The 27,647-nt window shown below is 42.9% G+C and overlaps 1 protein-coding gene across 4 annotated transcripts in view; it reads left to right on the top strand.

The window, feature by feature from the left end:
* Positions 1-2,887: 2,887 nt before the first annotated feature.
* The window catches only part of LOC147640332 (pentatricopeptide repeat-containing protein At4g39530-like), a 31,791-nt gene continuing 7,031 nt past the window's right edge, over positions 2,888-27,647 (top strand). For 2 of the 4 annotated variants that reach the window (XM_086779286.1, XM_086779295.1), the window contains exons 1-4: positions 2,889-3,230; positions 3,320-3,384; positions 3,525-6,407; positions 6,559-6,746. In XM_086779286.1, coding sequence (XP_086635412.1) covers positions 3,379-3,384; positions 3,525-6,173 — 2,655 coding nt within the window. In that variant the 5' untranslated portion in view covers positions 2,889-3,230; positions 3,320-3,378 and the 3' untranslated portion in view covers positions 6,174-6,407; positions 6,559-6,746. The other 2 variants (XM_086779302.1, XM_086779312.1) reach the window with 2 other exon arrangements.

Below are 27,647 nucleotides of genomic sequence, written 5' to 3' on the forward strand. Positions count from 1 at the left end.
AAGCTATAAGTTGCTCTTGAATTGACAGAAGTGCAGGTAGATCAGCCATGAATGCTAAAAATAATAATAAAAGATAGGAAAAAGTTAGAAATACTTATATGATTTTTCGCTCGTGGGTAATGATTTTGAAGGTCTTGAATCCCATGGCAATTAGAAGAGCGGTGTGGCCATCCAACGCAATCACCAAAGTGCTTGAAGTAGCCTCGAAGCGTCGGAAGGCCGTCTGGTAGAAAAAATATTGAGAATTGAGAGTGAATTTAAGCTTTGGGAAAGCGTAAAACAACCAAATTTGAAAATCTTGCAACTTTGAATTGCTGTAATTTTCTGAGCCAACCTTTTTAAAGCTTTGGGTAAAGCTTTTATCCCTTGGATATAAACTCGATGTGACCTTGAAGAAGACCTTCAACCAAGCCTCCAATCCCCTTGAGATTTTCTGAATTTTTCTTCTTTCACAGAAACCATAAAGTTGCATGTACCTTCTCTCTTTCTTTTGCAAGCCTTCCTCCCTTTGATTTTTCTCAATATTTTTCACATTCTCTCCTCCCTTTGCTCTGATACCACTAAAACCACTAGGATCATGGGGAGACACACCGTCCAACCAAATACCAACTGGTTCATCACTTCAATCAAATCACCATAACCAAAAAATTAATAAATAATCTTAAAAGCATAACATAGCATAAAAACACAAGAGGGATTCATTGGGTGCAATCTATCCCCTCTCAAGAAGTGTCGGCCTCCTTCCACTTCTTGAGTATTTATACTTTATTAATCAAAATAGCCCATAAGCTAAAAATAGATGCACGCTTATGCATGAGCTTGTCCTTTACAAAAATGGGGGTTGCTTTTACTACAAGCTTAGGTAAAGTATTCTTATCTAAACACTAAAGGATAATTACAAAATGAACCCCAAGGGCTAATTCACGTGTAAATAAATAAGTCCATGCCTAATATAACAAAAGTGGGCGGCTCAATAGGTCCATGCCCAAATACATCAAAATGGGGCGGCCAATAATAATACAAAATCTCGTAGTAGGCACTACGGCAAAAATATCAAAATGAGAACCATCCCAATAATAGCTCGCACCATATGATTGCCATCATGTCCCAGCCAATCCGGCTTACGACGAGCACAAGGCCCGTCAATCTCACCAACCTACAAGGTTGTCCATTCAAACACACTACGAGTTAGCAACACATGCTACAAGTCCATGACAGCACATAAGTAATAAATCCAACACTTCGTTCCAACTATCCCTAATTTCATATGTCCTACACATGGAATATTCGATGCTACGAACATAATGGTAATTAGGCGTTCCCAATTAACCACAGAAGGATGGACGGATAAACCGTGGTAAGTGGGCTCAAAGAACAGTTGAAGATAGTGGATTTTGTGCATGTGGTGGTTGTATTATGAGTTAGGAACATATCCTCTCAAAGAGGAGGAGATATCCATATATATGGATTTGGGTGTAGGCATGTAGATTTGCCATATATATGATGGGTGTGGGTGGACTATGCTCAAGGAGATTCTGCCAAGCCTCACTATAATTGTCATTAAAAAAGAATCGATAAAAGTAATCCTCCCACTTGACCAAAAACACCATATTTTTACGATAGCTCATCATTGACACATCGTTTATGCTTGGCACATAATGATTTGTCTCATTACTTTATCATGCAAGATGTGTATGTTTGTTGTCTTCTCGTCTCATCATGTCAACTATAATTTATGTTTTTCCTTTATCATGTAAGGTGTGTAGTTGTGTCATCTCCTTGTTATCATACTAACTATGTTGACCAAGGATCCACTCCACACACCATTCTACCCACCAAGCCTTTGGAATCTATATTCTTGTTCAATGGAATAAGATAATTATTTAATCAACACAAAATTTATAGGAAATTCCTATGGATTTTAATTTGAAAGAGAGAGAAAAAAGACCCTAAATACACAAGGATCCATCTCTCAAATGAAAGGTAAGAAGTTGTGTTTGTGTGTGTGTGTGTGTGTGTGTGTGAGAGAGAGAGAGAGAGAGAGAGAGAGAGAGAGAGAGAGAGAGAGAGAGAGAGAGAGATTTATTAAACATCTTCAAAAGATCCAATGGGTCTATGAGACCAAAAGTAATCCAAGAGTTCCATGTGATATTGGGCCATGGAAAAAGACTAACGAAATTAAAGAAACTCATACAAAAAGATAGACTAGCTATATGTCTATCTCATCATCATCATTATCATTAGCATGATGTGCACTATCGTGAATACATGTGGAAGATAGATCTCTGAGTCGGTTCAAGAACAGAGGGCTCATGTGGGTGTGATATCATCATTCTCATCCATCCAAGAATATCTAGCATATGTGAGTCTATGATTGCTGATAGAATCCACCCTCAGCGGGGTGTATCTCTATATCGCTTGAGAATCTCCCTTATTTGGAGGTGCCGTACGGGATGGCACAGTTGTTGTTGTGGATGTGGGGCGAGTGGACATCAAGTTTACTGTAGTTTAGTGGGCATGGTCCCCATGGTGACTCCAGGAGTTTAAGGTGGGACATGGGGGCAAGGAGGTAAAGAGAGGGAGATAGATGCATTTACAAGGGAGTGCTAGTTCACATAGAGATGTGCCACTTTTCTATACACACACACGACTAAATAATAAAGTACATACGATGCATTAATAAGTAAACTTCTGTTTTTTTAATTCACTTTTTTTTTCCAACCAAAATTGATGTTGCCTAAGAAATAGGACCCTCTCTCTCTCTCACACACTTAGGCATTAGGCATTATGTTGTGTGTGTGTGTGTGAGAGAGAGAGAGAGAGAGAGAGAGAGAGAGAGAGAGAGAGAGATGGCTTGCTTTTAGATAGGTAAGCCTTAGCAATTTGTTAAGGCAAAAGCATTTCTCTCTTCAAGTCTCAGAATGAGCCTGCTCGTCTGTGACCCCGGCTCGAAAAACAAAAAACTTAGCAATTTGTTCTAATGTTTAGAAGAAAACCTATTAAATATGATACTAAAATGAACATTTCTAGATATTATTAATATTTAGACGTATTTTTTTTACTTCTATTTTAATCTTAATATGTGTTGAAAAGAGAGGGAGAGAGAGACACAGAGAGAGAGCACGCAACAGTACCCTTGTAGTAGACAGCGCGAAATGTACAGCCCTCATGGCGGGCAACAAATAGTTAAGATAAGCCTTCTCCATCAACTACAGATCATGACGAAAACTGTAAGTGGAAACTACAAATTTTACCTTCTTCCGTTCAGTGTGCACCTAGGCTCTTGGCTAGCTATTTTTGATGGCTTTTATGCTTGCAGATGGGATAAATATGAATTGATCATGGCAGAGTTTAACCAGGGAACAAGAGTAATGAAAAATGCAAGTATGTATAACCAAGCAAGGAAGCTAGTTGAACCTTTATAGATGATTAAAGATCATGTCGAATTTGCCTCATGTATTTTTTATTTTGGGGGGGGGCGCGGGGGGGGGGGGGCGCGTGTGCACGTGTGTGTATGATAACAGACATACCTAAGGTCTCTATTTTACAAGCAAAGAATCTCTAAGGCTTTCCTATGGATAGAAAGCTGGCTTGACTCTGGTCGGGTTAAGCACATGGTCGAGGAGGGGCGGATCAAGGGAGAAGAATGGGATAGGCACATAGCATTTGGAGCGTGTCTACAGTTTTTTCGACCTGTGTTGATTGAGGAGACAGGAGGTTATGGTATCAGTTTAACGGCCAGAGTACAAGTGGATGCATTGAACACACACCAATTGGATGAGAAACATGATTGGGAAGCATGGAGCTTAGAGGAGGCTCTCATTTCTTTGGAGCAACTGGCTGAGGTGGCTTCAGTTGATGATATCATCTGTGTCTTGCAAAAATGCAAAAAGCAGAAAAATCTAGGGTATGCTAGGCGTGTGCACATGCACATCCGTGATCATGGGCTGGAAGAACATGCAACAATTGGGAATTACCTTGTTCCAATGCTCGCAGATTGTGGGGGCGTGGCAGATGCACAGCAGGTTTTTGATAGGTTGGTGCATAGAAATGAGCATTCATGGACCTTTCTCATTCAAGGGTATGTTGAACATGGAGAATTTGACCATGCTCTCAACCTTTACCAGAAAATGCGAGAGGATAATGTACATCCAAATAGATACACGCTTCAGTTGATACTTAAAGCTTGTGCCAGGCTGAAGGGCGTGGAAAAAGGGCAAGAAATACATGCAGAGATCATAAGGGAGGCCTTTGAGAGGAACCGATTTGTTGCCAGTACTTTGGTGGACATGTATGCCAAATGTGGCTTACTTGCAGAAGCACAAGAGGTGTTTGGTGAGCTGCCTGTGCGAGACATAGTCTCGTGGACAGCACTAATTGCAGGTTATGCTGAACATGGCCCATACGAGGAAGCATTGCATTGTTTGGATCAGATGCAAGTGGAGGGCACATTTCCAGATGCTGTGACATTTGTTTGTAGCCTCAAAGCTTGTAGCAGCACAGGGGCCATACTCAAAGGGCGAGAAATACATGTGGGGATTGCCAAAGTAGGGCTTGAAGGAGAACCTTTTGTTGGCAGTATTCTGGTTGACATGTACGCGAAGTATGGCTCACTTGCAGAAGCAGAAAAGGTGTTTGACAAGCTGATAGTTCGAGATGTAGTTTTGTGGAATGTACTCATTGCAGGGTATGCTGATCATGGTCTGGGTGACAAAGCAATGAACTGTTTAGAAAAGATGCGTCGGGAGCATGTGTCTCCAAATACTCTTACCTTTATTTCTAGTTTGAAAGGTTATGATGGCTCAGGAGCTATAGACAGAGTTCAAGAGATTCATGTTGAGGTTGTTAAAGAGGGATTTGAAAGAGACCCTCTTGTTGGCAGTGCTTTAGTGGATCTGTATGCCAAATGTGGTTCACTTGCTGAAGCACAGCAAGTGTTTGACAAGCTGCTGATAAGAAATGTAGTCTCATGGACAGCACTGATTTCAGGTTATGCTGAGCATGGGCTCGGTGTGGAAGCACTCAACCGTTTGGAGCAGATGCAATTGGATGCGGTGTCTCCAAACGATGTCACATTTGTTTGCGGTTTAAAAGCCTGTGGTCTTATAGGAGCCCTTAACAGGGGTCGTGAGATACATATGGAGATAGCAATAGAGGGCTTTGAGGGTGATATTTTTGTTGGCAATACTTTAGTGGATATGTATGCTAGATGTAATTCGCTTGCAGAAGCACGGGAAGTGTTCGATGAGCTGCTGGTACGAGATGTTGTCTCGTGGAATGCATTGAGTTCACGGTACGTTGAACACAGGTTTGATGAGGAAGCACTGAAATGTCTGGAACAGATGCAACTAGAGGGTGTGACTCCAGATGTACTGACATATGTTTGCAGCTTGAAAGCTTGTGGCAGCATTGGTGCCATAGATAAGGGGCGAGAACTGCATGCTGAGATTGGCAAAGAAGGATTTGAAGGAGATTCCTTTGTTAGTAGTACATTGGTAGACATGTATGCCAAATGTGGTTCGCTTGCAGACGCACATGACGTGTTTGATGACCTGCCAACTCAAGATGTAGTCATGTGGAATGCACTACTTGCAGGGTATGCCTGCCAAGGAGAGAATGAACTTGTTTTTTATATGTTCGAAAGAATGAAGCAGCAAGACATGCAGCCAAATGGGATCACATTTCTTAGTGTTCTCACTGCGTGCAGTCATGCAGGTCTTGTGGTTAAGGGCCTAAAATATTTTGAGGTTTTAAGTGAAGAATTTGATCTTTCTCTGACTATTGAACACTACAATTGTATGGTTGATCTCTTGGGCCGTGCAGGCCATCTGGAGGAGGCTGTGTTGATATTGAGTAAGATGCCTTTTCAACCCAACGTAGTTACATGGAGCACGTTGTTGGGTGCTTGTCGAAAGTGGGGTGATGTAGAGCTTGCTAGACAGGCCTTTGAAAGTGCATATAAATCAGATGAGAAGCATGCTGCATTGTTTATCTCGATGTCTAGAATATATGCAGGTGCTCACATGTGGGAAGATGTGAAGATGATTGAGGCAGTGAGACTAAACATGCCAGCATGGGTGGAGCCAGGAAGGAGCTTTTTTGAGGTTGGTGATGACTGTGTATGGGGGGGTATACGAGACAACTCTGAAACAAACCTGCTTCTGGAAAGCTAAAACATGTATGCCGGGTCTCAAGATTCATTTTGTTCACGATCTGCAGGGAAAATGTATCCAAAGTTCCCAGGGTTGTGGTGAACCTGGGATACACTTTGTTTTTGTACTACAGGCAGCATTTAGCTCTTGATCCAACTCTACTTTCAAAGAAAACCAGAGCATGCAAGGATTCTACAGGTCATGGTACCGTGCACTTTTAGTCCTTGAGCCAGCAAGCCATTGGATCCATCACAGGTGCTGCTTTTGCGCAACACAATGCTGTGTCTCTTTGTATATTTATGTGTTTCTGTGTCTATCTTTTTCTGTGCTGTTCGCTGCTTAAGTTGCTTCAAGTACTTGTTTTTTATGCGATAAATTGCTCATGTTGTGCTTTTTTTTAAAGCAGTTTATGTAGCAGTGGTATTATAGCAGCATTTTAAGGTCCTACAACTACAAGAGAAAATGCGGCAAATTTTTCACTCCAAGTGTTGTAGGAATCCTTGATTTGCAGCTTGTTGGAAATCCAACATTAGAACTCTGGTTTTACCAACCAAAACAGCAGCAGCTAGGAAAAGGATTGCGCAGCAGCAGCCAGTAAGTGCTTTGTGCAATTTAGCTTCATTTTCAAAAACTGTACTGTTTTGTTTCTTAATGTATAATTTCAAAGATTTCTAATGGAGAAAGATCAAGGATTAAGGCACATGATGGAATTACACAGCATTAGAAGATGGCAAAGTGATGGAGGCAACCATAGAAGAATTGGAAACGATAGGAGGAATCAATATCTCATCTTTCTCCAAGGCTGAGGGAGTGTTTCGCATGACGAGAGGTCACACTCACTCCGTTATGTGGTAACCTCTGTCATGTGCACACCTTAATGCGGTGCGACATAGACATAATCATTCCTTGCGGCTGCCTTAGAGGGGATGTTAGAGGCTGTATATGGGCAGTTTGGAGCAGTTTTGACAGTGCCCGGAGGTGCTTAGGACATGCACCAATGGTTGGGACAAGTATTGGGCACAATGTGAATACATCTTATGACATTTTATGGCTTGGAAAGGGCTGGCTGACCTGAATATGACTCTCAACCAAAATTCATATAAAAGGGCAAGTCATGGGTCATTTGTAAGCATTCAGAGATAGAGGTTGTAGAGCAAAGACCAAGGGAAAGAGAGCCAAGACCAAGGGCATGTAGTCACGACATTTGGATCCACCAAGTACACGTCCACATCAGCGTTTTCATTAACACACAAGAGCAGGAGGATAGCAAGTATTCAGTTTATGCATAGCGTTCAGGGCTTAGATCTATTTTGGAACTTTGCCAATCTTCCTTCTTTCTACTTTTGTGTGTCAATTTTGTGCTTGGCGTTAATCTCTATAGTATAGCGTTAATCAACAATAATCACACTTCCGCGTAGTAATCATGTTACAACCTTGGAGTTGTTATCATTTGAAGTCAATTAGATTCATTCTTAAATGTGGCCTAGGCAGTTCGTTTGTGTCAATTTTGTGCATGTGATTGGCGTTAATCTCTATAGTATAGCGTTAATCAATCAACAATAATCACACTTCCGCGTAGTAATCATGTTACAACCTTGGAGTTGTTATCATTTGAAGTCAATTAGATTCATTCTTAAATGTGGCCTAGGCAGTTCGGCAGTGGCATTGGAATACATTATGTTTTTATTCACTCAACTAAGGAAGTGCTATTTGATGGCATCAGTTTGGAAAATGACACACCTCTTTAGAGGAGTGTGACATGTTCAAAGAACCACCTTGATATCTTCTAAGTTTTGAAGCTCAAGTTGTATCAGGCATGTTTAAGAAACATGGAAAGAGTTTGTCAACAGTCCAACAATTGGATTTGAAAGCAATTATCAAGACTCAATTTAGTGTTTGGGTGGAAGTTATTACCTTTGGTGACACTATCTTGTCGCCTAAAAACTCAAAGCACCTTGGGGCATGATTCCATAAGCCATGTTATTGCACCCCAAGTGATGGCACATCGGTGCTCTCATCATATAAGTGCTCTCCTCTGCCAAGCCCCATGCATTTCCATATGCAATGCTGATTTGACTGTACCTGTAGTTATTCTTCTCTTGGGGCACCTGCGACTGCTCTCTGTTGATTGACCGATAACTCAGAGAGAGATCTTCTGGCTTTTGCTAATCACAGTGTATAATAATGTCTTAGGTGGTTCCTCTAAAGGTCACATGGACAGCTGTATCAATCTGTATGATCTGCTTCTGAACCCCACAGAATCCCATGGTAACTCTCTATGTGGGAGGGCTTTGGAGCCCTTCCATTCCAATTGAAAAGGCAAAGCCTATGTCCCATGTTGACCACCTTATGTACCGACTTGGTACCAAGATATCGTCCATGCACATCATCATCAGAAACATTCTACTTGGTGGACTGCTTGTCATTTACTTCCTGAGTGGTAGGTGGAGACTGTCTTAGAGCACTTCTGAATCTCTGCCAGGCTTTGTCAGCAGAGGCCAGAAAGGGAGAAGAATCTGCCACTGTATATATCTGGTCTACACTCCCCTGACCTTTATCATCTGCACAAGGTGAACTGTGAGAAGGTACTTCCATGGATGGTCACCAAGACCTTAAGCCACCCTAGCTCCACAGTTGTGAGTGTCTTCCGATCCATATCAAAGTTACTTTTGAGTCAGTTTCTGAGTTGTGAGTGTCATCAAAATCATATTAAAGGTAGATTCAATGCATGCATATGAAAAGCACCAGCACGAGGCTATATTCCATTGAAGCCAAGTCCAGCTTCTCCTTGTGGGACTGATGTCCATGCTAACTTGGAACTTGTCATTGTTCAAGTGAAGCTTCTCTCTCTCTCTTACACACACTCATGAAATAATTAAACCATATAAGGAAAGCAATAAGAGAAATTGATACTCCCTGTAGACACGTTTGCTTGTCTCAGCCATAATGGTCCTCCCGGTTAAGAACGCAACTGTCCTCAGTTGCGTAGCTTGCAAACCTAGTCTTGAAATTTGACCAAAGAAAAGTCCAAGCAGGATTGTGCACATGATACATTGGAAAATGAGAAGATCATACATTACCAATAACCATCAACAAGGTATGCAATGTGTATGCCGTGAAATAATTTTTTTTAAAAAAAATAACAGTTGGTAAGAAACATATCTGTCATACTAAAAGCCCGATATTGTTGTTGAAATATCAACTATCTCGATCCATTGTCTTATATTCATGCCATATTCAGCCTGGCTAATGAGCAACACATGCTCACACTCTCTCCAACTATACCAATTGTCCACCATCACACAATTACCAGCTCATAACTACTAACACCCGATAGCAATCATGAGTACTGATCCATACTCAAGTCCAGTTATCTCTAAGTCATGGGCGTTCCCAATGACCCCAGAGGGTGATCAAACACACCAGATTAGTGCCTCCTTATCGAGAAAACAACTGTTGTCCAGTGTGTGGTTAAAAGAGTAGAAAAGAAGAGGAATTTAAAAATCGTAACCGCTTCAGTATGTTTTTGCAAAATAGCAGAAGCACTATAGTCCAAGTATTAATAGGTTAGTCCATAACCCTCACCTTTGATTTTCTAAGCGTGTGAAAAGATCTTATACTTGGCCTGTGGCTTTGATACCACTGTTACAAGACCTTTTCTCCAAGTACAAGCTTTCAACAAATTTTACAATTCCTTTAAATAAATTTACTACAAGTTAATACATCAACCTTAGTAGAAGAATTGAACGAAAAACATAAATGGAAAAATATTTATCAACTCAAGACAAAAGCATTGGATCCAATCAAGTTCACTCACATAATAACCCAAGTTGTCCCATCCATGGGCGCATGTCTTGTGCACCTTCGGGCACCATTTGGGCTATCAAAACTGCCCAACTAGGGATCATATTCCGCCCCTTATCTTGTCTAAGAGATGGCTGATGCTGAGATCCATGTCCATGTGGCACTCATATATGTGATGCATATGACATGTAAGAAACCATGGTGCCAAGCCTAGGAGGGAGTGAAAGTGGAAGGAAGAGATGGAGAGATCAAGACATGGTGTGTGGAAGGATGGAAGAGAGAGAGAGAGAGAGAGAGAGAGAGAGAGAGAGAGAGAGAGAGAGAGATGGGACAACACACAAGAGAGCAAGATTTCACAACACAACGATGAATTAAGTAGGAGCATAAGACTTCCACCATGTACAATGCTTTTATAGGCAGCACGGCCTTACCTTTGGACCCTAAATAAGAGGGTGCTCACACCACTAAGGACACTTGACCAAACTCCATCCTTACTCCGAAATATTCGATAAACCCCCCTTCGGAGTGATGGTGGAGCTGGATGCATAACCTTCAATAGTCCTGTACTCCAACACAAGCAAAGACTAGACATGGACCCCTCAACTGGCTCAGTGGCTTATTAACATGGCTCAAAGGCTCATAAAGCATGGTTCAATGCAAAGGACTTAGAGATCAAGTCTTGCCCGGGGGACAAAGACAGCCTACATCGCCCCCGCAACCCCCCCCCTCTTGGGTCCCCCGGTGGCGGTGCCTAAAGCAAGGGCAAAAAGGGAAAGATGGAGAGGAGCCTTTTATAGAAGCAAGGCGTTACATAATCCACAAGGATCCAAAAGTATATAACTCAAATTTTGGGGGACTACCCTTGCTGAGAACCCAAGACTACCAAAAAAAAAAGGACTAGAAGTTGAGGAAGAGGAGTCCCCCTCTTGATGCTGATGAAGATCCTTTAGCGTTGTCATTTCCAAGACAATGTGACTTGGAATCATGCTGCATAGTTTTTTAGGGAGATACCATTGACGAAGCCCATGATCCTGAAGAAAATCCCAAGGTTGTAACAATGGGTGCTTTAGTGCTGTGGATCACATACGTGGTGTCAAAGATCCCACGAGTCATGCATGTGAAGGTGTTCGATAAAGACCAAGCGAATGGCTTCATGAAGGAAGCATAGGATGTGGCCCATGTGGTTGTCAGAGCAACGTTGGTTGAAGTAACTCTGTAAGCCCAGCGGGGCGTGCCGTGACAGACTCAACCACGTATCCAAAGGATAATGATAGAGAGAGAGGGGGGAGAGAGAAGGGAATAGGGATCTTGCACAGTACACCACACTGAGCGGGGGAACATGCCTCGTCTTCTTTCAAGAATTTATTCAGGAACAATCCACGGGCACGTTGGCCAGGATCAATACAATCAATGAATACAAAACAAACAAATATGCCGATGTAGGATATCCGTGTCGATGTCGAGGCACGAGATCTTTGATGCCAAGCACACCACGGGGATGACCCACAAGAATCTCTCATCGGGCTAGTACCGGATCCAATATCCAGATCCAAATCCAAATCCAAGTCCAAGTCCAAATCCAAATCCAAGTCTAAGTCCAAGTCCAAGTCCAAGTCCAAGTCCAAGTCCAAGAATCACTCGCTCATCCCATGAGTGATTTCCACAACTCCTACAGCCTTGTCAATGAAGAAAACCATGGAAAAACTCTTTTTGGCAAGAAAATTGATATAAAACTTGTTTTAATGGTTTTCGGGCAATGAAAACCCTAAAAAAGCAGTTTTTGGAGCAGTTTTAGGGTTTTTGAAATTTTTAGTCCATACAGCTCCGCACATGCCCGTCTAGCTCTCTACGGATGTACGGATCCGTATAGTCGTACGGACAGATGATGACGTGGCACTACAGCTGATGAAGGTGCTTTGAATTAGCGGGCAACGATGAAAAACTCCATGGTTTGGTTCATGATCAAGAAGATGATTTCCAAGCTTCAACGGAGATGGCAACACCTTAAAGATGAAGAGGTTGTTCTCCAACTTGATTCTCAAGAGAGGCTCATGCTTCTTTTATACTTGAAGAGAACCTTGCTTTTTGCCAAAGCTTATCCATGCTTTGCTTTTGCCTTTTTGCTCTTTGCTTTTTCCTTTTTGCTTTTCAATAATAAAATATTACTCAACTTTTGTCAAAGTTATTTAGCTTTTGCTTTTCTAACTTCAAGGCCTTGCTTTTTGGCCTTGGAGCTGCTTTTTGAAAAAATGGCTTTTAGCTTTTTGGTCCGGCTCAGTCTCTTCTTGCTAGTGGTGCCGGTGGATCGAACCCAAATATCAAATACTTGCATGTGCATCCCAGCCCTGACCATCCTCTAGTCTTCACCCCTTCCTGTTGACGACAATGGAAACCGGGATACGTAGCCCTTACTCAGGCAAGTGAGTCAATCTAACCTTTCTCGCACCCTGGCTCACGGTCAACCTAGTTTGACTTTTTGCTTTTTCTTGCTTTTTGACCAAAAATGGTGCTTTTTCTTAATCAAACCTCATGGACCCTATCCCCATGTCCTCTTCCACCTGTCTGGTGTCTGGGCATGGGTTTCATCATGAGAAATAGAGCAATAGTTACAAATTGATTGTGTGGCTTGTGCCTCCTCTTTGAAGGGAAGCAAAACAATGAAAAAGCTTTTGATCCATTAAAGTTCTTACCAGAGGATCAAATAAATAATGCACATGATGTAGATGAGGTTGATGGCTTGTGTTTTGCTGATCTGTAACTTCTCCATGGCTATGCTACTCTTGTATGCCTCCATGCTGCAGATTTCTGTAGAAAACCCTCTATTGATGATGATTTAGAAGGCAGCCATAGTATGTGTGAAAAACACATGGCTGAATGGACTGTTAGTGCTGCAACTTTATGGCATCGCGTGCAAGCATGGGAGAGGGCAATGCATGGGGCGTCATGTAGGTGATGTAAGAAAAAAACAACACAGCTGAATGGGAGGAAAATGCGGCATAAGAGGCGGCTGAATGTGCTGCTTGTAGGGCTGAAAAATGCAGCATATGTGGCAGGTTCCAAAGTTGAAAACGCGGCTTTCTATAGTGCATAGAAGCGACCTAGAGGAGGTGGCTTAAGGGTGGGACTGGGCAGCATGACAAAAATGCATTTAAGAGAAGAGATGTAGAGATGAGGCAGGCAGCAGATAAAAAACGCATGGATGAAGCAAGGGAAGCATGGCGATGGAATCAACTAGGCTCTAATACCATGTAAGAAACCATGGTGCTAGGCAAGAGGGAGTGAGAGTGGAAGGAAGAGATGGAGAGATCAAGCCATGGTGTGTGGAAGCATAGACATGGATGGAAGAGAGAGAGAGAGAGAAAGAGAGAGAGAGAGAGAGAGAGATGGGACAACACACAAGAGAGCAAGATTGCACCACACAATGATGAATCAATTATGAGCATAAGACTTCCACTATGTACAATGCTTTTATAGGCACCAGGGCCTTATCTTTTGACCCTAAATAAGAGGGTGTTCGCACCACTAAGGACACTTGAATAGGCTCCACACTAACTCCGAAAGACCCAACGTGACAATGGTAGAGAAAAGCTGCAATAGCCCAATCTATCTTAAATCTAACATTTTGAAAGGGGAGGTCGTCATAGGACACATCATGTCTCCATGTAGTGTTTATACTTCTCTACATGCATGGCAGGCACCCAAACCACCCCCTCAAAATACATGGATTGCTGTGTGTCCACTATCCAGCAGGCAAACTCTATCGTTTCGGAACAACCACCTGTTCCGAATAAGATATTGACCTCCAATCCATTTGATAGATGGAATGATCCCTAAGCTATGGTTTGTAATAATGAAGCTCCTTGCTTGGACGTGCTGCCAAAACCAACCAAAATATCTATCGGTCTCACATAGCCCTCTTGGGGAATCCTAAAGGTTGGCTTGAATGTCGGTCAAACTCAAAAGATTCACCTCCCTAATCCAACTCAATGCATCTACAATCCTGTTCAAGCTACCCTTCCGATACCAAATTTCCATATCAAAATCGTGCATCAACTTTGCTCTCCGTGCCTGCTTCCCTCTCAACTCAAGTCTATCGCATAAATACTTGATCAACTCATGGTTGGTCAAGACAACAAATTTGGATCCATACATGTCTCCAAATTTTCAATGCGTGAATAGCATATAACTCTTTCTCCTAAGTATGCCATTTGACATGGGTATCATCAAGCTTCTTGGTTTCAAAAGCCTCAGGTCAGCCCTCTTGGAATAAGGTTGTTGGATGGGGAAGTAGATGCTCTACACACACACACAAACTCACACGCGCACACAGTCACACAGTCGTATCAAGCTCAGAGAGCAAGAGAGACGAGATGTGATAGCTGGAAGTACTCGATACAATGATAAGACTAACGTGCCCAACACACTAGAGTGTGTTCACATGGGGAAAAAATCCCTGCCAGCACAGGGTAAAAAGTGCCCATGCGTAAGACTGTTCACATTAGGACTTCCCGAAGGCTAGAGGCTAACAAACCCCCCTAAAGTGAATGGTGTGAACGTGTACAGGGTGTAGCAAACTACCTTGGTAGAGGTGATAAGTTTAAAGCTTTGCAGAAAGTTTCAAACTTTTTTCTTGAAAGACTTGGTAAACCCATCTGCCACATTGTCCTATGTAGGCACGTAAGTCAAGGCTATCTCTCATGCATGGAGCCTCTCTTTGACATAATGATAATGTACCTCAATGTGCTTTGTCCGCGCATGGAAAACCAGATTCCTCATGACTGCTAATGCACTCTGATTGTCATTGAAAATGGTGGTAGAAGATGTTTGTCTAATACCAAGATCTGTCAATAGACGGCAGAGCCACACATATTCCACAGTAGCTGTGAATGCTACCCTATACTTAGCATCACAACTGGAAGTGGACACTGTCGGGGCTGCTTCTTGCTCAGCCATAAAATACATGAACTTCCAAGAAGGAAACAGTTACCACTGGTTCACACCCTAGTGTCATAATATCCTGCCGAGTTTCACTACCAGTGTAGGCGGTCAAGCATAAAGAAGACGCATTGCTATTAAACAATGCAAAGTCCAGAGTGCCTTGTAATGAAAGACACGCTTTACTACTTGCCATTGCCAAGTGCAAGGACATTGCATAAATCTGCTCATATGTGACATTGCATACTGAATATCAAGATGGGTAGTGCATAGATATATAATGCATCCGACAACTTGTTGAATAAACTGGATACCCAAATAATGATGCAAAAGCCCCACGTCTGTAACATCAAATGCATGTTGTAATTCAGCAATGAAAGCTGAAATTTTTCCCTCATTAGAGCCAGTCACGAGCAAATCAACCCAATTATCATCCTCCAATGCATCAAAAGGAGAAAGTGGCTCCTCGTGTAATGCGGAAGCAACAAGGGCTGTATTAATAAAATGAGATGCATGTCGAGAAGTAGCGCGTATCTGACCTGACATAAGTGTAGTCAGCTTGCTGTCAATGGGAAACTCTCTGTGAGTCACGAATGGCTGCATCCTCTTCAAGTAATGCATCACCCATGGCATCTTGATCAAAGTGTGGCTGATCTGGAGCAATATGGGGAAGTTGGGTTGTTGAATTGGTTGATTGTCAACAGTAGCAGAAGACTAATTTGGAGCCAAAGGAGGCTCAACGGATTCAGCACCGGTACCAAATAATGGCATGAAGATTTAAGCACTGTGGACAATTTCCAACTGCAATGCATAAGCTATCAAGGTTCACTAAATGCCAATACATCAACAAAGGAACCTTAGTCAATGGTCAAGCCGACAAGATGATAATCAGCGATGGAAATGGGTTGATATAATAAATTTTCAGCACACACAGATACACATGCGCACACAGTCACACACAGTCGTATCGAGCTTAGAGAGCGAGAGAGACGAGATGTGATAGCTTGGAAAGTTGGAAGTACTCGATACAATGATAAGAAATGACTGGAGTACAAGATACTTGTAGTCCTAGGGCTAACGTGCCCAACACACTAGAGTGTGTTCACACGGGGAAAAAACCCCTGCCAGGGTAAAAAGTGCCCGTGAGTAAGACTATTCACATTAAGACTTCTCGGAGGCCAAAGGCTAACAAAGGCAGCCCCTATCGCAAAATTAGTGGCATCAGTTTGCCAGGATTCACTTGATCAAGTCTCTCATTCTAGGTAATATGAGCATTCGACTTTCGTCCACGTCTTTTGAGGAGGTTAGAAAGGGGAATGGTTGTGTGTGAATCATCAACTTTTTAAGGAAGATAGTGAATCCTAAAAACAAACGAGCCTGTCATCTGCTGGAAAGTAGCAGGAGCATTCGTGAGCCCAAAAGTTAATACGAGAAACTCGTAATGACTATATTTGGTTCAAAAACCTGTGGTAAAGACTTTCTTCTTGGCTATCTGGATGTGAAGATAACCTATGCGAAGATCAATCTTTGTAAAATACTTGGCTCCCTAGAGCCTATCAATCAAATCGTCCGCTCTAGGAAGGGGGTATCTATTCTTAACAGTAGCTTTTCAACTTTTTATAGTTGACACACATCCTCCAATTTCCATCTTTTTTATGCTTCAAAAGCACTGGAGCTCCCCAAGGGGATTTACTTTGGCGAATATGTCCCATCCTAAGATATTTCGACAACTGTCGGGCAATCTAATCCTCTTCCAGTTGGCTCATCTTGTAAGGTGCAATACTCACAGGTTGAGACCTTGGAATCAACTCAATTCTATGGTCAACTGATCGACTGGAAGGTAAACCATGAGGTAACTCTACAGGGAAAACATCAGCGAACTCTACATTAATGTTTTCTAACTCTCATGTCTCCCAAACATCTCACTCACTCGATTGAAAATCAAAAGTAACATCGAATGAAAGAGGATCAAGAACACACTGAAACGCTTCATAATCAAAATACGAACTCTGTATAATATTATGAAGTTCAGCAGAGTTTACAAGAGTAGAGGATGGGATTCCAAAATCACTCGAGACAAATTGGAGCATCTCGCAGTAAAGAAGACAACGTATGATCCTTCGAGTTTACATGGACATATGAAACCATTCTTTACCTGTAATAATGTCTACCCTATCTAGATTCATCAACAAAAAATCTAGTCTATCCGAATAACAGTGGATAGATATAGGTAACTGCTAGGTCTGTCCAACCGCCCGCCAGGTTCACATGGTAGACATGATGAGGTCTCCACTCCCAATTTTTGCACCAATTTGGTATTAATAAAATTGTGAGTGCTACCAAAATCAAAAAGGATGTGTATCGTTTTCCCCAACATTGATCCATACATGCATATGAGACCATTGGGTCTGAAAACTACCATACTAAAGTTACAATCCATGCAAGAACTATGATCAAGAACTATGGTATGAACGGAAGTAATCTTAGGGCTACCTGTAATCTCGGTAAAGTGAGCTCCCTTAGGCTTCTGCTTTTTCTGCACTTGAGGGCAACTCCCTTTATGATGGCCTGTCTAGCCACAAGTAAAGCGCCGGCCCTCCCAATTGTTCTGGAGGTTCTGTGCGATCCTCTGAGTCTTCTTGGAATTGGATTGACCCAAAGTTTGGGCCTGATTCTATGTTGTGGAAGCCTTCACAAACCTAAACTTATGTTTATGTTTGGATTCTGGTTTGAAGTTGCCTGAGCTTTTTTGCTTATGAGGAACATTCTTCTTACTCATGCCGGCAACAACTGTTCCTTCATAAATCTTTGCAAAACGGATAGCAACCTCGAGTGTTTTGCAATTATTGTTCCTCACCTGCAACTTATGATCGGGGGACAATCCCCATATAAAAAAACCAAGCAAGGTGACTGCATCCATATGCATTGCTTTCGCATGCAACCCTCTAAACTTGTGCAAAAAGGTGTCGAAGAACATGGTCTTCATATCCAACTCTGTAAACATGGATACGAGCTGTAATACTCATCCTCTTCTTGGAGGAACTCATCCCTAAACATCTGCTCGAAACTAACCCAAGCAGTAGGCTTGTTTTGAAGCTCTCTTCACTGTGACAAGGCTTTCCCTCTCAGGAGCCTTGTACCATTTGAATCTTCTGAGTGTCTTGGAGAGGATGGACCTCAAAATGCACATTCCACAGATTTAACCATGCATCATCAGCCGCTTCCTCGGTTCTCTCCTTCTCCCTTGAAAAGACGTCTGGGTGAAGAATGGAGCTACTGCTGTAGGCCCTGCAGTTGCGGGAGTACTAGCCACCGCCTTCTGCAGAGTAGTGATCAGCTGATGCAAGGCAGTAATCTCCTTGCGGAGATTAGCCATTTCACTACGCTAGTTGCTCAGGGTAGAGACTTCTGCTTGGAATTTCTGTGTCACTGTCAAAATAACCTTTCTCAACCACAACTATCTTCTCCTCTTCCACCATGATGGTATGGTGGCCAAACTCAGGATCATGGCCAGGTTCCCCAACGTCTGCCCTTCTATCTTCCCGTTCACGCTCATGATTCGATAAATCATTGGTAAAGCAGAGGGGCTGGGGTGTCGCCATGGGCATGAGAGATGAAAGAGAGAAAAAGCAAGGGTGTATCTTTGTCACTACCAAAAAACATGGAGATGAACATGTGCTGATTTTGAATTTTGAGAAAAGAAATGCTTCAACCATAGGTAAAAAGCTTGAGAATATTGTGTAAAATCACTTACCAAAGGCTTCCCGAGCTCCGTGTAGTACAAGGAGAGAGGTGCGTAGTCTGCTTGTCGTTGTTTTGTCCCATGCTGAAGGTAAGGAAACTTCAAGGTTTGATGATTGAAGAAGGACTATGTGCTCTTTTAAATAGGTGGCGGCCCAAGCTTTAAAAAAAAAAAACTTATAATGCTTTCCTCTTTTTAAGAAATATGGGCGCCCCTTTTTAGAACTCCCTAAAAGTGGCCAAGTACCCTTTTTTCGAAGGTTGCTTTTTTAGCAAACCTCCAAAAAAAAAAATCAGGCCTCGTGCTTTTCTCTCCTGGCGGCCTGCTGCCAGCCAGCGTCCAGAATCTTCTGGCACTTTAGGGGTCTGTCAGCGCACAGCAGTGCTGTCTCCCCCCTTGACGCATAGCTGCTGGCCGCCCTTTGGTCTGCTCTCCCTCTGCTGTTCAGCGCCACCAATCAGGTATGCTACATCAGCAACTGGCTAATCTGATGCGCTAGATGCTGCCGCCATAATAGAGGCTGGTGCAACCTGCTCTGCACCTCAGTAGCCAGCTATGTGCTTCTGCGCCTGGTGCCCTACATGTGGCTGTGCAACCAGACCATGTTCACCTAGGTACCTAGCCCCTGCTGTTCTGATGCGTACTGGTGCCCTACATGTGGCTGTGCAACCAGACCATGCTCACCTAGGTGCCTAGCCCCTGCTGTTCTGATGCGTAGGATGAATACCCCCCCCCCCCCCCCCCCCCCGCGCCCGTACTGTACATGTCTAGGGTGCTAAGCACTGAAAATTCAGCCCTCTGAGAGTCGACTTGAATAAAGCAAGAGTTCTACAAATTTCTGCACATCCCCTCTATATGCATGAGTCTCCAGTTTCCCCCTCTCAGAATCCACATATATCTACTTGGCAGTAACCCTAGAAAGCATATATCTTGATGAGACAAATCAACTGTAATGCTTGGGAATCCCGATGCGAGATAAACCATGAAAGACACTTAAACATCTGTAGACTCCGTGTTTAGGTAGCTCTGATACCAAGTGTAATAGGCCTGCTAAGTGTGTCCAACCAAGATCTCCTAAACACAGGCCAACACAAGATTAGAGAAAACCAAATGGAAGGGGTGTAGGCAAGCTCACTACTCAACTATAGGATCATTACTTCGATCCACCTTCAATCCAGGGGCTAATGTCCCACTCCACAGATACATGCCAGTCAGCACTGGTGTCCCATACCACCAGTGCCTGCCTAGAGGGGCCCTCGGCAAGACTATTTGTGATTTGCCATGTCCATGGCAAGAATAGAAACTTTGGTTGGTCGAGGCAGAGACCCATCAGAAGTGCACCGCACAATTGACTATAGAATAATAACCCATTTTGTCACTTATATAGTGATAATTGCTAGTATAAATAGCCGACCTGCTATAGATAGCCAGTAGCCTAGTTTTATTAATTTTGAACCTTAGCCCATTGTATCTGCCTATTATCTCCTAATCACAGGGCCTCTTAACCCTATTGGATTAGGCTTGCTAATCTAAGGTTTAGCTCCAGGTACATAATATAACCCCGTTGGATTAGATCCCTAATCTGTAGATTAGTGTCCAGGTACATAACAATAAAGGGCAGCCCACCTAGGCACTCATATCTTGCTGTTTTGGCCACCCAAAATGTGGCCCAAATCAATGACAAATTGGTTGGCCATGGCTATAGGTATGGCAGGATATACCACATTCCTCCCTACTAAAATTATAGCTATACTCAATTGTTTGGTATCTAGATGAGTGCAAAAACTTTAGACGAAACGTCTCCAAAATACACTGGTTCAAGACCCAGAATTCACTTTACTGCTGCTTCTAAGGCCAACATACGTGTCATGCCTCGTCAGCACCAAAATCGCCAAAGAAACCTCCCAACAGATCTCTTGATCAAGCACCTCCTAAACCAACACCTCGTAAGGAAGTGGTGACTCTTTGAAGAGTATCCTCCTTAACAAGCTCTAGGAGAATTGCATGTGTAGGAACACTCCTAAGAAAATATCCAGCAACCCATGAATCTCCGCATATGGAGTTTCACAGAACCCCACATATGTGTATCGATGAACAAATCGCAAAAGGAAACACAAGACTCCTTAGAAATGTTGCATCCCACATGTACCTCTTGGCACCTATGTGCTTAGACCTATATCTTCGTATTGATGGGTGCCAATGCTTGGTCCTCTTTATAGACACCTCTTTGTGGAACATTCTTTAGATAGTACACCTTGGGATACACAGAAGACAACACTCTGACCATTGTATGATTGTTGGTTAGCTACTGACAATTAGGCTCTGAGGAAGCCTCATCCTCTAGCACGAGCTTGTAAGGGAAGACACATTCACTGACATGTTACCTTGGTGCCATCTCCGCTTAGAAACCATTTTTGGTGAGTATTTCGGATTCAATGTTGGAAAAGCATTTGCTCAATGCTCCACCCTTGTCTTGCTTCTGCACGTGACAAATGTGCTCTATTTTGTAAGGCCCCCTTTATGAGGAGTAGCCGTTATGGTGATCACTTGGGCACCTAGCAGTTCCCAGTTTAGACACTAGATAGTGGCCAAGTGTGGCTAGATGGTTAGGAGAGGGCTTATGTACACTTCACACTCTGCCAAGTAGGATGCATGCTTGTGTGGGCTATGTGACAGCATTAGTGAGTGCTAGACAACAAACCGAGGACATACTATCCTCGGGTTGCAAGGCTCTTTTGAGAATCAAGAGGGTCTCAGATGGGTATGGAAGCTACGCTAAGTGCCTAAGGCATGTTGTTGTAGACTTGTAGTCTAATATGGTCCCAGTTGGATGATATGGTTGGTTGGTCATTTTGGACTAAGTCCTGGGTTGGCTGACATGGCCGATCTACGGCATGCCGACCCTGGGTACTATATATAGACTAGTTTGGCAGCCTAGTTCATCATGGAGTTCATTGTGTTCAAGCACTCTTGTAAGCAAGACATCCTCCATCTATAGTCTATCTAGATCGCCATCAAAGCTCCTTACCTAGAGCACACGGTTGAGCGGACGCCATTAGTTTGTATTCAAAGTTTGCAAGCAATAATATTGTGGCATGCATTACGAACACATGTTCTTGATTACGCTAAGCAAAGAAGATTATCGCTAATCCAATGTTTAGCAAAGACACAGAAGAGAAGGATATGGCTAAAACATGCTATATATACAATGATCTTGTTGATTCAAAACTTCATGATGCATACCAAAGATTCTTATAGCCCTCTACTTGCAATCGAACAAGAGAAACTCTTGGTTGCTGATCCACCATTGTGTCCTTGTTGCCTTGCAGACCCTGACAAATGGATCCTCTTGATCTTTGAATGATCATTCTAATGAATGCCTAGTAATCCTATTTATATAGAAAAGATAGAAATTTGTAATTGAGTCGGTTTTGCCTTTCTAGTCCACAAAACTTTGTCCAAAAAGTCATATTTTGTGTTTGTAATGTGTCCAACTTGTGCCCCACTTCTGGGCTATGCCCTAGGCACTTTTGGGCATCATTTGGGCTTCCAAGACTGCTACGATTGGATCATATTCAGCCTCTTATCTTACCCATATATCTCTCAATGAGAATAAGTGTGTCCATGAGCATTGGGATTAACGGGTGCACATGACATCTCCTATTGCTAAGCTTGGAGCACTGGGGTAATCCATACACCTTTGCTCTAGTTCTGTTCCGGTCCAATTGAAGACTCCACTCCATATCCACCAACTTGATCTCCGAGCTCTTTGACTTGGTCTTCAAGTTCTCTGGCTCAATCTTTGGATCTTGTGAATCTCATGTAGTCTCTTCCTCCTCATAGGATTCAGAAAGATCCACCTACTCGATCTGTGGTTCTGCTGTTGGTTTGGCTTCTAGCTCTAGCATTGGCTCTGGTTCTAGTTCTAGCTTTGGCATGTGCATCTCGGGTAATGGCACCTCCTTGAAAATACCTCCGTCTGTGATCACGTCTCCCGATAACTCTTGTGTTGGAAGCTCTCCCTTCCTTGCTTCAACGCTCTGAGTCTGGGGTTGCTTCACAACCCTAGCTGATTCTACCTTGGCCTTTGGCAATGTTGCCATGGATGTTTCCATCGCTTTGAAGAGCTTGAAAGACTCTGTTTGAATCTGTGCTTGCCGTGCAACTGTTTTTCTTTAAGCCTTGCAAGAAGCCATGCTGCTTCTTCGTATCAAAACTTATCCAACAAAGCCTCTCCTCCTTGCCAATGTCGTCCCTTCTTCCCTTCATGTCTTCAAGGCTTTCCATCATGGATCATGGATCGAAGTGAGAGAGTGTCCAAAAAAAGCCTTTTCCTACCTAGGTTGGACCTAGGTTAAGTCTTTTGCAGATTCTACCCTACATGCAACCTATGCTACATCTAAAAATGGGTTGAAACCCTAAAACAAAAACCCTAATTTGGTTTTTCCACTTTCCACATTGAATCTAGGGCTAAAAACAATGTTGTTAGGATGGGTGAACTCATGCAAAATACGAAAACCCTAATTTTAGCCTACAAACCCTAAAATGCAAATCTTGATTTTAAAAACCTTGATTCAGCATGCACAAAGCATAAGCTAAGGGCTGTCCTAAGATGACCTACGCATTGATACCAATGTGACATGCGTCATGGAAGCGTGTTCTTGATTAACGCTAAGCAAAGAAGATTTACACTAATCCTATGTTTAGCAAAGATACAAAAGAGAAGGAGAGATAGACCTAATCTACCGTAAATTGCCAAAACATGCTTTATATACAATGATCTTGGTGATTCACAGCTTCATGATGCATATCAACAGCCCTCTACTTGTAATTGGACAAGAGAAGCTCTTGTTGATCCTTCACTGTGTCCTTACTTCCTTGTAGACTCTAACAAATGGATCCTCTTGATCTTTGAATGATCATTGTAATGAATGCCTAATGATCTTGTTTATAGGGAAAAGATAGAAATTCGTAATTGAGTCAGTTTTTGTTGGGTTTTATGTTGTGTATGCACCCAGAGGAGTGCTAGTGATCATCAGTAGATTACTGGGGCACTTTTTACTTCAGTTAGTGGAGGTTTTTTTCCCCAGTTTTAGCTTAATTTCACTTATAATAGTTTATAAGTGATTTGGTCCACCCGGCACACTTTATGGCCGGACCATGTGAACACACCTTTTAGGTCACTTCTTTATGTGGCTATTGTACTTCATTTTTTCACTCTCAATAGATGAGCAGTCGTGTTTCTCTCTCTGTCTCTCACGCCTCTTGCTGAAGTACCTTCCAAACCCTAACCCTAACAGCTGAATCCCTTCATTTGGTATCAGAGCCAGGTTCGCATAGCTGTCCGTACAGTTCGCCTGTTATCATTTGCCTGTTTTTACTTCAGCTGCAGCCACGTACACACAGTCGCCCTCAACTGCATAGACAGCTGTTCCGTACACAGCTCCGTGCAGGTTCGCCATCAGCTATCGCCTTCAGTTGTCCGTACAACCAAAGTCGCCAAGCTGCCCGTACTGGTTCGTCTGCAGCTGTCCGTACTGCTAGTCGTCACAGCTGCACGTACAAGTCTTCGCCTGTTTTGTTCTGTACCTGTCAGCTGCACGTACAATCTTTCTGCTTCGTACAGGCGCCTGCTTTGCTCCGTACACAGTCGCCTAGTACCCGTACAGTATCTGCAGAGGCGGCTAGTTCTGTTCCGTACCCTGCAGCTGCTCGTACAGTTAGACGCTTGCAGTAGAGTAGGTTCGCCCAATTCCGTACAGCACCCTGCTCTGTACAGTAGCCGTACAATCAAATGTACCTGCTCCGTACAGTAGCCGTACAATCAAATGTACCTGCTCCGTACAGCAGACCAGTACCTGTTGCGCCTGCTTCGAACTGTTGTTTCGTATAGCAAACAGTTGACTTGTACCTGCAGAAATCACATTTGTGGTAAGCTTTACAAGTTTTGAAATTTGGGCATTTTCTTTGTGAAAATTTTTTGGCAGATACAGGCAGATTTTCTTGCAAAGAAATCTCTATAGTTGTTTACTTTGAGCATTTTTTGGGCATTTTGGCACTGTGTGAACCATTTTTGCTGCTCTACTCGGTCAGTGGTGCATTGTGTTGCACATTCAGAGGATTGAGAGTGCAGGCATATTTGGGTCAGCTATATTCAGTGGAGTACAGTTGCTTTCAGGGTTATTGCTTTTGGGTTTTTTGATACACAGGTACAACATTGTGCACTAGCATAATGGCAAATCAACAGCAAAGTGATGTGTTCACGTACTTGTCTAAGGAAGACAAGTTGGATGGCATGAACTACTCCTTGTGGAGTTTTATGCTGAGAAATGTGCTTGTGGCAAAAGGTCTTTGGGATTTTGTTAGTGGTGATGAACCACGTCCAGGTCCATCGGCTCCAGAGACTCCTCCCCAAGGGGGTGCTCGTGGAAGAGGACAACAGGCACAGGCACCAGGTCAGCCTCTGCTTGTTCAAAGAACAAATGCTCAGAAGACATGGGATGCCAGAGATGCACAAGCCTTATCACTTATTGCATTGTCAGTATAGAGGTCTATAATACCTCATATTCGTTCAGCTGGCTCTTCACGGAATGCATGGGTGACTTTGGAGCAGATGTATGCTGCTCGTAATGAGGCTCGGATCTCGTTTTTGAAAAGATGGCTGGAAAATCAGAAAATGCATGAAGGAGATGATATGTCTAGCCACTTGAACAAGCTGCAGGATTTGAGAGAGCAACTCATCAATGTGGATGAGATTATTCCTGAGACACAGCTTGTATCCACCATCTTAAACTCTTTGCCAAGATCCTACTTGGCTTTTCATACCTTTTTGAACCTCAGCATGAGGAATGTTGTTGAGCCCCTTAAGTATCAGGAACTTGTTGCTCTCTTGTTACAAGAAGAGCAAATCAGGAAGAACATGAATATGAACACAAGTGCTGAACAAGCATTTACGACAGGTCAAAAAGGGAAAGGCAAATCTCAGCCAAAGAGGTTAAATCAGAATTCAGGTGATGGTGGTTCATCTCAGGATACCAAGAAAGGTGATGGACAGCCCAAGAAGAAGGGCAAATGCCATTACTGTAAGAAGCCAGGTCACTACATCACAGAGTGTAGGAAGAGGATTGCCAAAGAGAAGGCAAAGGAATCTAGAATGTCTGTAAATGATACCTCTAAAGCTCCTCCGGAGACTGCTTCTTTTGTTGAGGACAGGGATTACTGTTTCTACACATGCAGCTATGATGCCTCTTGCTCTTCACAGGCACTCAGTGTGATAGAGCATGCATGTACTTGGTATTTTGATAGTGGTGCTTCAAAGCATATCACATCTCGCAGGGATTTGTTTTGTCATGTAGGCCCTGCCCCTGTTGGCAAAACCGTTCAGTGTGCCAATAATGCTTCATATCCAGTTCGTGGCATTGGGGAGATTCAGCTCACAGCCATTGATGGCTCTATTCTATGTACTAGGGATAAAGAAGAATTTGTTGTCCATTTCTTCTTTAGCACAGTGTGGTATGCAAGTCCATTTTGATGATGACAAATGCATGGTCAGAGACAAAGCTAATGCTTTGATCTTGATGCTTACTGGTACATTATGTCATGGACTCTATCAGTTGGATGCATTTCAGCCAGTGGATCAGTCTGCTTATAATGCATTCACTCTTACTCCAGCTATGGTTGATGCGGAGTTATGGCATGCTGGCATGGGGCATGTAAATTTTGGTAGTCTTATGCTTATGCAGCGACATAACATGTTGACAGACCTACCTCTTATGGAGAAGCCTCCAGATCACATATGTGAAGGATGTATTTTGGAAAAAATGCATCGGTTTTCCTTTCCGCGTGATCAAGCTCTACGAGCAACTGCAAAGTTGCAGCTTATACACAGTGATCTTTGTGGTCCCATGTGCAGATGAAGTCATTAGGAGGTTGCTTCTATTTTGCTACATTTATTGATGACTTCTCTCGTATATGCTGGGTCTATCCGTTGACACAAAAATCATAGGTATATGATGCATTTTTGGCCTTTGTAGCACTTACTGAAACATAGTCAGGATGCAAGGTTAAGACTCTCCGTTCTGACCGAGGGGGGGAATATGTGTCACACATGTTGAATTCCTTTCTTGAGAGTAGAGGTATCAAACATCAGTATACGACTCCTTATACTCCACAGCAGAATGGGGTTGCAGAAAGGAAGAATCGGTCACTCATGGAGATGGCCAGATGTATGTTAAAGGCAAAGAAGCTACCACATATCTTTTGGGTGGAAGCTGTAATGTGTGCTTGTCATATTTTGAATTGATGTCCCACAAAGGCATTGGTTTCCATTACTCCTTTTGAGGCTTGGCATGGCCGCAAGCCTTCGGTATCACACTTTCGTACTTTTGGGTGTCTTGCATATGCACACATACCCAAAGAGTTGAGGAGGAAGTTGGATGATAAAGCCACAAAATGTATTTTTGTTGGGTATAGCCGTGAGAGCAAGGGCTACCGGTTATATGACCCACTATCCAAGAAGATATTCACTAGTCGGGATGTGATTTTTGATGAAAAATCAGAAATATCCATGGCTGGTTATGATGCAAATCAGGCTGAAAATGATGTGTTTGAAGGTCTACTACCTATGGAGTTTCACTCCACAGTTGGTGATCCAACCCATGAGGGTACAGGACAGCCAGCTAATCATGAAGATGGTGCAGAAATTCAGCAGGCTATTGAGCCAGAAGTTGAGCCAAGTATGGGGCAGCAGGCTCCACAGGTCAGACACATACCTAGATGGTATTTGAGGACATTACAGGACAGCCATCTAGAGGGTCCTCTTGTTGGTCGTACTCGTAGGGAGACACGGACCAATGAGCATGCACACATCATGGATTTGAATATGGTTACAGGATGATGGTGAGCCTGATTCATTTGTGAATGCACGAGACAATGTGCATTGGAATAAAGCCATGTAGGATGAGCTTGATTCTATTAAAAGGAATCAAACATGGGATTTGGTTGATCTGCCCAAA

This window comes from Cibotium barometz, chromosome 3 (assembly GCF_041138505.1).
Source record: "Cibotium barometz isolate CiBa-2024 chromosome 3, ASM4113850v1, whole genome shotgun sequence".
NCBI classification, from domain to species: domain Eukaryota; kingdom Viridiplantae; phylum Streptophyta; class Polypodiopsida; order Cyatheales; family Cibotiaceae; genus Cibotium; species Cibotium barometz.